The 12,360-nt window shown below is 43.2% G+C and overlaps 1 protein-coding gene across 1 annotated transcript in view; it reads right to left on the reverse strand.

Annotated features, from left to right (window-relative positions):
- The window catches only part of DMTN (dematin actin binding protein), a 239,331-nt gene that overhangs the window by 34,762 nt on the left and 192,209 nt on the right, over positions 1 to 12,360 (reverse strand). The window contains exons 7-10 of the mRNA XM_069213984.1: positions 5,173 to 5,272; positions 3,643 to 3,699; positions 2,658 to 2,804; positions 1,436 to 1,548 (exon numbers count right to left, since the gene is read on the reverse strand). Of these exons, the coding sequence (XP_069070085.1) occupies positions 1,436 to 1,548; positions 2,658 to 2,804; positions 3,643 to 3,699; positions 5,173 to 5,272 (417 nt within the window). The remainder of the gene's footprint in view (positions 1 to 1,435; positions 1,549 to 2,657; positions 2,805 to 3,642; positions 3,700 to 5,172; positions 5,273 to 12,360) is intronic.

Genomic DNA, 12,360 nt, shown 5'->3' on the forward strand with positions numbered 1-12,360 from the left:
GAGAAGAGAGTAAGAGAGAGGATAGCAATGAAAGAAAAGTAAGGACGGGGAGGAGGAGGTGAAGAAGCAGTCAGGAAGCAAGAAGACTGAGAAAAAACAGGCACGGTTGTTTGATGGAACCTCTCTCGAGCAACGCATGGCTTTTTCTGTGCTTTAACCACCATATGCGTAGTTTAGCACATGCGTGGTTAAGGCACAGAGAAAGCCATGCATTGTTCCAGCAAGCGTGGTTACGCTTGCTGGGAAAAGTCTGAGTTGTTAAGGACCCATTATTAAGGATACGTTGGAAAGGACGTTTCCCAGGAGACTCAGAACAACAAGAGAAAAAGAGAAAAATTATTAGAGTAAAAGTGTTGACAAAAGTGAAAGAAAAGGAGGATGGCAGGGGCAATAAAAGATGATAAAAAATCATTAATAGTAATTTTAAAAACTTACCTTTCCTAATGCCTCCGGTCTCCTTGTGCTCTTCTTTTGATGGTGTCCCAGCATTTCCTGGGACCCCAGCACAGGTCCTCCATGCAATCCTGGCACTGCTCTCATGCTATACCTAGCATGAGCGCAGTGCCAGGATTGGTCTGAGCAGCTTGGGCTGCTGCTCAGACACTGCGTTGGAGTCTGTGCAGTTTCTCCAACCTGGCTGTGTAACACAGCCAGGTTGGAGAAATCTAAGTGCGCATGTACGTTTGGCCGGCCTAAGATGGCCAGCCAAACTAACATGCACACTTAGGCCCATATTTATACTTTTTTAGCTATGCATTTGCACCGTTTTTTTACGCAAATGCGGCGCTAAAAACATATAAATATGGGCCTTAGTGCACTGACTCCACTCCCCCACCTCCCTCCTCCCATGGACCATCCCTGCCCCTCCCTTCAGACGTTGGCACAGCTGAGCCAGCAGCTGGAAAATTAAATTAAATATCGTTTTATGTTTCAGCTTGTGGCTCTTAGCCAGTGGGGCTACTCTCCTTCGCCACTGCGAAGGAGCCGCCCCTCGGAAAGCATAAGGAGGGTAAGAAACCAAGTGGAGGAAAAAAGCATAGTGATTTACAAGAAGCAGAAAAGAGATGGAGAAGAGGAGAGCACTAAACAGGAGATCAGAAACGGAGCTGAGAAAGACGGAAATGTGCAGCAGGCGTATTATAGAAGACAGCAGATGACAGTGACAAGAAAAAAAGAAGGAGACGATGAGAAAGACAAAAGAAAAGAACCAGAGAGAAAAGAGGAGCTTAATATACATGGCAGAGTGTTGCACAGAACAAATATAGTTGAAAAACCACAAGAGAGAAGGGCAAAGCAGAGAAGGGTAACTGGCGGAGGTAATACTACCGCACAATTCTACAGAATGGTACAGCCTGTCTAGCACACAAAGACTCCTCTGCTCATGCAGTGGTGCAGTCCAGGTCTGTCACAAGATGCAAGCAGAGTGAGCTCTCACTTTACTGAGCTGCAGCCTCTGGAGATCCACGAGCTTTTCATTCTCCTCATCGCCATCTTCTTCCTCCTCCTCGCATTTTTTATTGGCCATGCGGTGTTTCCTCCACTCGGTCTCTAGAAGTGAAAAGCTGGGTCAAAGCTCAATAGTATTCTCTAAGCCACATCTTGACAACAGGTGCATAAAGAAGGGGCAGGTAACATCAGTATTTATTAAAACATATCAATATGGCTATATGCTGTGATAGAGGAGTGCACAAGGGCAGTAGAGAAGCCAGAGAGGCAGCGAGAGCACAGGCTTTGACAAGAAACAAATAAGAAATTGAACCTCATGGACGAAGCGGTCTGGTGCTGAAGGCTAGGTCTCGAAACTCGAGGGTACATGCAAAATATGCCTTAAGAATAGGCACTTTTAGAGTAGTTAATGTACAAGAACCAAGATCCATGCTGTTGGATATTGTTGACAAGACATTCCCTGCAGTGCTTAATTTGTAAATTAAGAGGTGCCGGTGCTCAAAGCCCTTCTCTTAATCACGAGGCTGCTGTAATTAAATCTGCCAGCACTGAATACTGAGGCAGCTAATCCTGAAGCCATCTCGTGCCTCTTCAATCCATTTACGGCCACCGCTGCCCCTTCAGCTCATCCTGCAACTTTCTACTTTCTCCCCTTATGACGTTTTTTAGTTTTTCCTTCTTCCGTCTTTCACATATGTGTCTTTTGCTCGCAGCAAATGCTTGAGGCATAAGAATAAACCCCGGCCCTCACAAATAAGTGCCAGTGCTCAGCACCGGAAACAACAAGCACAAATTAAGCACTGATACCCCCGGAAATACGAAATACACATCCAAAGTGTTGCCATTCTGGCAAAGTTTCCAGAATGGCTCATTGTTTTGTGGTGTTTCGAGAACCACTGTGAAATACCAAACTTTGAGTTCTCTGGAATATCCTTGGCACATTTATTCCCTTGTTTCGTGAAATGCGAAAGAGAAATTCTGAAGATCAACGCTGTTTTGGTTCCATGTTCCACAAAACAAAAAAAATTAAATCACCCCGCCCGAATGGTGGACAAATATCCAGAGGATAGCATCTCTAAGATTTTCCCTGCTCAGTTACTTTCACCAATATCTGCTTATCTGTTGAACCATCACAGTCCATGCTTGCCCTGGTTCTTCTCAGCTGCCTTTTCATCCTTTCCGTAAAGAAATTGTGTGAACACATGTCCTACCTACGACAGCCAGAGAGGGCGGACAAGGCCAATAGTCAGTCTCGATCTTGGCCGGTTGGTTGGGATCGGGAGGCTGGGCTGCTGGAAACTTTGATGACTCAATGATCGGGTCTTCCATGTGTTTGTTGTGCAGAATTCCACCTGCATCTGTGGGAAAAGTGGAGATAAATTCTCAGTAGTCCCATTAAAGAAAAATTAGTACTGCTTTTTTGTTCTCTGTTTCATGACTAGAATAGGAAAACCCAAGCACTGCCTCTTAATTTAGAGCCCAAAGCCCATGTGTGTTATTCAGAGACCACCTACCAGTACTCAAAAGATGTAAGAAAGACGCTTATCATTACCTACGAGAAAAAGGAACAAACTCACTGATGCACAGAAAAGACAACAAGACACTCGGCAATCTTCAGCGAGAGTGTACAAAAAAGGTGTTTGACAATATCGGAAACAAAAATATTATGGGACAAAATATTGTGTCAAGAATATTGAGGACAAAAATATCGTGAAGGTAAGTTTCTATAGGTAAGTACATTTTTACTATATATAACACCACATATAAGTACCTTGGTGATATATATATATATACCTTAGATATTTGTAGATGCACAGATAGGAACGGTAAATCTATACTAACCAATTTGCACTTACCTTTCCAATATTATAGTCCTCGATATTTTTGATACAATAATCTGTCTACACGATATATTTGTTTTCGATATTCTCTCAGGGATCCCAAAAAATGCCACTTTCCAGGAAAGATGGAACACATAGTTCACATACTCTCGCATCCTTCTTAGAAAGATGTGTGGTAACAAGAGATATTCTACAATCCTCAGGAGAAAGAAAACGAGATATAATCAATAAATCACTGTAATAACATTTACATGCTATTTACCAAGAAAGAAAAACAAAAGACACTTACACACTCATCAAACTAGAGGATATGCAAAGTATACTCATCTCTCAGAAGCATTTAGAATGTGCTTACCTTTCTGTTTGTAGATCGGAGGTTTTTTGTAAATGTTTAATTCTGGCTTTGCCAACTCTGAAAGAGTCAAGAGAGGTAGGAATAAAAAGGTGAGAGATAATAGAAAACATATACTAATGATCAACACATATTTAAGAGTGAATGAAAATGTGCAAGTGAGTAATATATCAACATCCCAGCTGAGATGAAAAATGCCCAAACACAAGCTTGTGAGAAGGAGAAACATTTGAAAGCAGGCAAGAAGAAAATTATGTATAAGTGGTCAAAAAACAACATATAGCGAAAATGAAAATATGTTAAGTTGAGTGAAACAGAAAACGTGTAAAAATATACATATGCAGAGAAGAATGGTTAGGAAAGATGAGCAATGAGTTGTACAAAATGTAAAAAGACTCAATATAACACATGAATACAAATAGAGAGAGAACATATTTACACGGAACAAGAATGTGAAGGGCAAACGTTCACGTCAGTGTAGGAACTTAACATCACGTGTTTACCACTACAGCAGTATGACTTAATTATAGATAAGCTGACATCAAACTATATTATGCTCAAACCTAGCAGTCCAGTTTAATATCAGTGTAGGAAGCAATATCTATACAATGTTTCAGGAACCTTGAAATTCCATGACTTGAGATTGTGATATTGCTCCAGATAACAAACTACAATTTCACTGTAGGAACCAGAGTGTGATTTTGTTGTAGAGAACCAAAGTCAGGGTGTGATATCACTTAAGTAGCTCACGTCACAAAGTAGACAACAGCAGGAGCTAGATAGTACTGGTCAACTAACATCATATGCTGTCTATATTAAAACATGACATGGGACAAGGGTGTCACTACAGCAACCTTTTTGAGAGATTTGACAGATTTGAGATCACTCCAGAAACCTGCAGTCAGACAGTGATATGACTACAGGAACCTGATATCAGAACGTAAAATCACTCAGAAACATGACATCAGACTGTAACATCACTACAGGAACCTAATATCAGAGTGTGATATCACCATGGTTGCTGATTTTAGATGCCCATCAGTCCAGAACCCAAACGGCAGAATGACAAGACTTGAGCAGCTGACATCCATCTTGATATCACTCCCAGCAATTTAGGAACTGGATATTAGACTGCAATATCACTTTGGAATATGACATCAGGCTGACATTAGTCCAGGAGCATTATATCAAATTATGACATAATTCCGAAAACAAAAATCCGGATGTGACATCATTCCAAGACATAGGATCAGCAGCACACAGACGCCCAAGCTCACTTCACATATAAATGTATGTGGAAAAAAATCGAACTTCTTTCAAAGCCAAAACTCTGCACTTTAAAGAAAGTACATATTAAAAACAGTGAAATTCAATAGTAAAACAAGAGCAAGAAAAAATAGAGAAGGGACATGATCTGAGCAGAAATGTATCCTGTAGTAGCCACATAAATTGAAAAGGTCAATAAGTAAGGTAATTAGGCAACATTGTGGAACCTTTTCGTGCTTGTTGGAGATGAGGGACAAAGTACTGTACCTGGCCTGTGGAAGTGGTGAAGTCCACTCCGCAAGGAACCACTACTCCGTTGGCTGGGCAGGGTTGATGACATTCTGTGCTCCCCCCACTCTTGAATAACCTACAAATGAAACAGTGAAGCTGTCAGTCTCAGTCTTCCACCCTAGCAATGGTCATCAAGGGAAATCAGTGGACATTGACCAAGAGATGGACTAACTATCAAAAGCTAGAGTGTAGGGAAGAGCCAATCTAAAAACTATGAAAGCTGGGCACTGTGACTAGAAATGAAATAGCTCAGTTTGACAAAATCAATGAAGTTCAGCCAATTAGTTGATTTACCTATTAAAAGGCAGCCATATGTGATCAGCTAATGATAAAGATCAACTTCCAAAGTCAACCTTTTGGGACTAGCCAGTGAGATTGATCACCCAGCATACTCAACAATTGAGGAAGATAAAACAATATAAATCTTAAATAAAACCCACCTGTACCTCATTTGATGGCTCAGCCAAAGTTAAATCAACTAATGAATACTAACCGACTGTAGCAGACCAGCTAACCGAATACACCAACTAGTGAAAAATAGCAATTGGGAACTTGGCAATGAGATAAATGAACATGCAACATCCACAAATTACAGGCAAGACAAAGAGCTCAATTAACATGCATAAGCCAGCCATTTCTGAATGGTCAGTCGACAGCAGTACTGCAATGTATATCAGGAAATACCATTAACCACAGGAAACCAGCCTATTAGGTAAGACCAGCAGTACAAAAACCGCCATTACCTTCCTCAATGATCTCTCTGACCATTTCATATTGGTAACCAGGATAAACCCCTAGTACAGAAACCATGTTTGGACATCAATGGCTCTGCTCGCTCCTAGCTGTGTTTCTACTTTGCAGACCCATTTTACTCTGTGTGTTGCTGCTCCTGATTCACTTTCATTAACAGCGAGTTCCTGTGAAGTTCTACCTTTGCCTCTTTCCCTTCACTCCACAATCAACTTCAGGTGCCCTCATAATCTCCTTGTTTACTTTTATTTACTCCCTCTGTGCCAAAGAAACTCTAATCTGTTCCTTATATGATTACCTCTCTGCCATTCACTTCTGAATGTCTACTGACTTCTTAAGTTTTCTGCTTACAAACACTGAGATCTTCTTAAACTATGAAAATCTGGTCTACCTGTGCTCAACAAAGAGAGAGAAGTGGTCACAGGCAATGGAGTGGGTCTTAAAGTCTAAGACTATTCTCAATGAAAGTCCTGAATAGCTATAACATAGCACCTTCCTATCTTTTCACTCTGCCCACCCAATAGATGCATGCAGGCATCCCAGGCAGGCTTATGGCTGTCTCACTATGGGATAAACTGTTGACACTTTCTGGCTTCAAACTCTCTGAACCAATGCTTTAAATTGGCTGGTACTCACCAGTACTAAGTACCAACACTTCTTAGTTTCCTCTCTTTCAGAACATGCATTTTTTCTTGTAAAAGGAGAGTACCAGTATCCATGACGTTGGAAAAGGGTCAGGTACAGGGATTGTGAGATGGGTTTCCAATGAATTGGCTGTCAGAGCCAAGCGTGTCTGTGTTGCTCTGTGACAGCTGAATCCCTGTGCTAGGCCTCAAGAAATATGCATCAGAAGCTCCTTTTCATAGTAACAGGCTGGGTCACAGATTAGGGCATTGTAGGCTATGCATCACACTAACAGCACAAAGACCAATCGATCCCTGCTCTGTTAATCACACTGTGTCTATAATGTGGGATGGGCTGTCTTCAACATACTTCTCGAGTCAGCCTATTCTCACATGTCATGTTAGTTTACAGAGAATGTGTGTCCTCTTTGCTGAATTCTATGTGTATGTGTGAGTTTGTCTGCCTGTGTGTGTGCCAGTGAAAAACTGTAGGCTCGTAGTTTTTGTCTAGTTTCCACCACCGATAAAAAGATGACAATGGCCCAGATGTTCATCCCTGTCTTTAATAACAGAAGCACACCATTCCAGGAAGCACACATACTTCTTCTTCTGTTAGCGTATGGATTCCATCTGGTGCATCTTGCTACTGATAGCTACTGTTTTCAAGACCAATGTGAAAAGACCAGGTGTCCCAATCCTTGACCAACCCAGAACCTGCACTCTTATTTACTCAATTAAAGCACTTCTCTTACCTTATGCTAATCATCAGCCATAAATTCCATTTTATACCACACACCATAACCCTCTCATAATGGCGGCCTTAGGCACCTATTTGGTTCCTCGTTCTCCATCATTTTACATGCAAATGCTCATCATGGGAAGGGTTTCTTCAGAACATGTTAATTCTTCCCCTCAAATAACATATGCAGAGCTACCCTTCTTAAAAATAATTTAACATCACCCAAAGCTGCTAATTTAAAACTACCCATTCCTTCCCACTCACAGCGCATCTCCACTGGGTACTGCAAAAGGCCAGTTTTAGTGAGTTACAGAACCCTAACTCTATTTGCTCACAACCTCACTTGCAACAGTATACATGACATCACAGATTGTAACCTCAAAGCCCTCCAAGATGATGTGATCAATAATATAATACATAAAACAATGTTGTTTCATTATATATAACATAATATGGAGATGTGATGCTGCAACCCCCCTAATCATTAATAGTAGTTCTTATTGCAATTTTATATAGAAAATTAAGGCTTCTGTGCTATTGGTCATTACTATGCATTTTCTCCACTCCACTAGGTAGTTATAGTTAGGACCTAGTTTCTATAGAAAAAGCATTTTGGGTTTTCCTAATAACTTTGGCCCGTTTGATGAATCTTCACAAATGTTTCCAAAAAAGTATGACGCTCACATCAGCGTCTGTCTGGAAAGATTCAGGATGATCTGTCAAGTAGGGGCTGAGATAAGGGAGGGTCCCAAAACACTTTTCGCCCATGCATTTTTCTATGGGGATTTTGAACAGGAATAGCGCCTGAACCACTGGACGGAATTACACCAAATTCATCAGAAAGGTAGCTCTTGGGCGAGAAAGCAACCTTTTTGTCATTTGATGTAATTTAGTCAGTAGTTTTTGAGTAATTAAGGAAAAAACAAATTTGTATATCTAGGGATTAGAAGGCTCCGCAAACCCTCCCGATCTCATGCTGCGATCTGATTGGCTGCCAACACTTCAACAAAGAGGTGTTGGCAGCCATGATGGGTCTTGGCTTTGTCCCAGAAAAAAGAATAAAAAAAAGAAAAGGGACCAGGGTAGGGACACCTGACCCCTTAGCTCTGGTGCTGGGGTCCCAGAGGGACCCACCTGGGCAAAAAAGCATTTTTTAAAACATTTTGGCAGGCGATGCGGCAGATCCACTGAACATTTAAAAAAAACAAGCACGGACTCCTGCACTTGTTTAAGTGAAGACCCCGGGTGGGCCAGGTCCCCGGGGCTAATGTTTCATCCAATTTAGTGGGGGGGGGGTGCGCTGGCCCCCCACAACCCCGGAGACCGCCACCTTCTCGGGGCTAAACTTTAAACAAATGCAGGGGGTTCCCGGCCCGCCGCTTCTCCGGGGACTGCCACCTCCCGGGGCTAATGTTTCATCAAATGTGGGGGCACAGCCTGGCCTCCCTGCATCCCCAGAGACCACCATCTTCCTGGGGCTTTAAACAAAAAGATGTGGGGGCTGCACAGCTCCCCCACACCCCGGTGACCACCACCTCCATGAGAATTTAAACAAAATGAATGCAGGGGCGCGCTGCCCCCTTGCAGCCCGGGGGACTGGCACCTCCCAGGAGCTTTAATCATATTTAAGGAGGGCGGCTCCATTGCCCCCATCGATGAGCCATAGATGGCACTGGGGACTGTGAACCCCCAGGGTTGGCTCCTGCTATGTTCTAGGGTCCCCACCCCCTGGACATAGCTGTTTGCTCTGACTTGGTGGGAACTTTAACAGCTCCCACCAAGACAGAGCAAACACTCTGGTTCCAGCAAGTGAGAGATATCAAACAGCTCTAGCTTGCAGGAAGTGGAGGTTTCCTCTGTTTCCCTGCCTGCAGACATGCAGGCAGAGAAACAGATGAAACAATTGCTCTCACAGACAGGGAGCTGCATCCTTAGTAGCTCCCGCTCTGTAACAGCGATGCTGGCTCCTACAGGAGGCAGGCACCGTGAGAGCCTTCTGGCTTCCCCCGCGGTTCCCAACCATTTTGACTAGGTGCCATGGGGGCACCCTGATGACATGGCTGGGCCCCAGAGGTTAGGGATCCCTCCACCCCCAAAACAATAAATATATTAACACCAGGTCCCAAGGGATGGGGTCCCCGTGGCTGAAATCGGCCAGGGGAGGGAGGGCTCTAACTATAACATCCCTGTAACCTTTATTTTTTTAAGCAAATTTCTATGGTTATTTCAATTATATTTCCTAACTATAATGTCCCTGTAATGTAGTGTGGTTAGTTTTACGTATTCATTGCGCTTTAGCTTCAGGCTTTAGGCCTTTGTGCACTTTGCCCTGAATATATTTTATTCATTTGTTGACAGCTTAGAGCCTCTGTGCACTTTGCTCTACATGCTTTTTATTAGGCTTCGTACTGTTATTTTTCAAATAGCCAGTTCTACGGTGTTGTTTTTTATTCATATCACACTGTTTTGCCTACTTCAGCACTGGAGTTCTCCATAACATATTTACTCTGTGCTTCAGTCAAGGATACAGTCTGGTACATTGCCGATAGACGTGGTAGGAGTTTAGACTTGGCATTCCTGCGTAGGGACATTTTGTGATCACGATGACATGTTAGTTATAAAATCACTTCCTTGTCCCAATACAAGCAAGAGGGAGATTCCGACCAGGGAACCACAACTAGACGCTGACTGCCTCGTTGCAGATGCTGAACCAAGATCACAGGTCTTTCCTCAGGTATGAGGGCTGATGTCTCCACAGTGATTCTAATAGGCAAGCTAGAAGCTTAACATGCTGTGCTCTAAATAGAACAAGCAGAGGGAGAGTAGAAACTGTTTGACAATATGATAGCTTTGTTCTTATGTTTTATTCTCCTGGTGACTATTACAATCCTACTGTGTTGTATCGTTCTGGTTATTGCGGCTCACGCATTAATATCTAAAATACAGTCGTTTTATTAAAAATATTATATAAAACTTATACTGTCTTTGTCATTTGTATATGAGATCATATTGGAAATAAGAGAGTTGGTTTGGATCTGAGTAACCACGACTTCCCTGAGAAGATCTAAAGATGTCATGCGCTCGGCTGCCAAATCATTCCTTCCACATGGGAGAAATGAGGCACTGCTAGTTAGCCGGAGCAAAAACCGGATTTAGGGTGACAGAGTTCTTTACACGTGGGTCAGACTTAGTCCCCCACACCGTTATAGATCCTGCTACCTAGAAATCCAGTAGTCTCATTTAGAATAATGAGAGCCCACGCGACATGGCGCCGCCAACGTTTGGTCTGGCTCTAATGATTAGGTCCGACTGACTCTCTTGGTCTCATATATAGTTTGACTCCTCGGTTCCGTATACGGAGACGTCCGTGGGGTTGAGGGTTTCCGCCGCCACGGCATAGGTGCTTCCTATTGCTTAGTGGTTGGTTGTTCAAGCTTGAACTTTGAAAGGAAAAACCCCGATATTGGTGTGCCTTCTCTGACCTGACGCTATTTTTTATAAAATGGCGAATCCTAATGTAGTGAATATAGCAATTAATATGCGTCACCCGCTCACGGGACATCTGTTGACACATGGACTGACAGTCCAGGGGGGTCCAGTCACTTTTGTGGTGGACGCCCATGCAGCCTATAGAACAGAACTTTTTTATTCTTGGGTCGGATTTCCAGCAGTGGATGGGGGAACAAATACTTTTCACGAATACACTGTTGCGAATGCCCCTGGACAATACAGGGCTTACGCTTATTTAGAAATACCTCTATCTTATCAAGAACACCATAATTGGCTTGATGGCGCCTTCCCACACACAGTAGCACAAGTTAGGTTAGGTCCGCTGAGTAATGATGGTCCTACCTGGACTTTATTGGCTACATATACACCTCATCCTGCGGTTGCTCAATTGGCAGTGGTTGAAGTTCGTCGTTTATATACAGAATTAATGGCTACATATAGACGATTAGTTCAGTTTGTAATGCAGACACTAAATACGAATGCAGCGCGTGCTGCTCCAGCGCACCCACAGGCAGTGGTTCCGGGTATTAATCCTGTACACTCAGTTATGGGTAAAGTACCGGCTAAACGAGAGGAGACTCCATTTTGGCTGGCGCAAAAAATTTATACGCTGGAAGCAGTATTTCCCCATACGGGACCTCAGGATAAACATAGAATTTTGACGATGTGTTTGCCGTATGGGATGCTTCCTCCGGTGGACCTTTGTAATACCTGGGGCACGGTATTTGCCGCGCTCTACACTACGGCACACGGTACACCGACATTAGCTAATTTACCGGACGTGCTTAAACAGATTCAAGATGAATATGGGGCTGCCCCTGCCTTGGATTTGGGCATGCAGTTGCTGGGCAATTTTGCCACAGTTTCTTCTATTATTTTGAGTAATCTCAAGGGAGAGGCAGTAGCACTAGCAGTGCGAATGCGTCTTCGGGTTGTTCCGCTGCTTAATCAGGAGCGGGAGCTTCCGAGAATAATAGCGGAAACATATTCTAGTATTGGTCGTGATAGCCTAGGGGCTAGACCACAAAAACCCCAGTTACAGGGTAAAAGTAATAAAGATAATGCTAAACAGCAACAACCTGAGGGTTCGAAAAAGCGCTGGGAAAAGAAACAGCAAACACCTAAGAAAGATGGTGGACAGTCTCCGCAACCGGAGACCCCACAGAATAAGTATAATCTCAGGAATAGGGATACTTTGAAGACGCCTGATGGATATCAATATACTGATACACGCCAATCTCGTTCCTTTCAGGACTCCTCGGAAAAGAGAAGTGAGAGAGGTGGGCGGTCAGAGCGGAGGACGGAGTACGTGAAACCGAGACAGGATTCACAACGCTCAGCGGAGGTTTCTATTAAACAAGAAGAGAAACCGCTGCAACAAAAACAGCAATTTAAAAAGAAGAAAGTGGCAGCAGTCTCAGTTAGACATGCCGCTCAAGAAGAGAGTTCTCTTGACGAACAAGACATGGGCGTTAGCACTGTTAGACAGCGCGGCAGAGGTCACAATAGTTCGCCAGAGTCTTCTAGAGCATCTGGAGGTAA

This window comes from Pleurodeles waltl, chromosome 11, assembly GCF_031143425.1.
Source record: "Pleurodeles waltl isolate 20211129_DDA chromosome 11, aPleWal1.hap1.20221129, whole genome shotgun sequence".
Lineage (NCBI taxonomy): Eukaryota > Metazoa > Chordata > Amphibia > Caudata > Salamandridae > Pleurodeles > Pleurodeles waltl.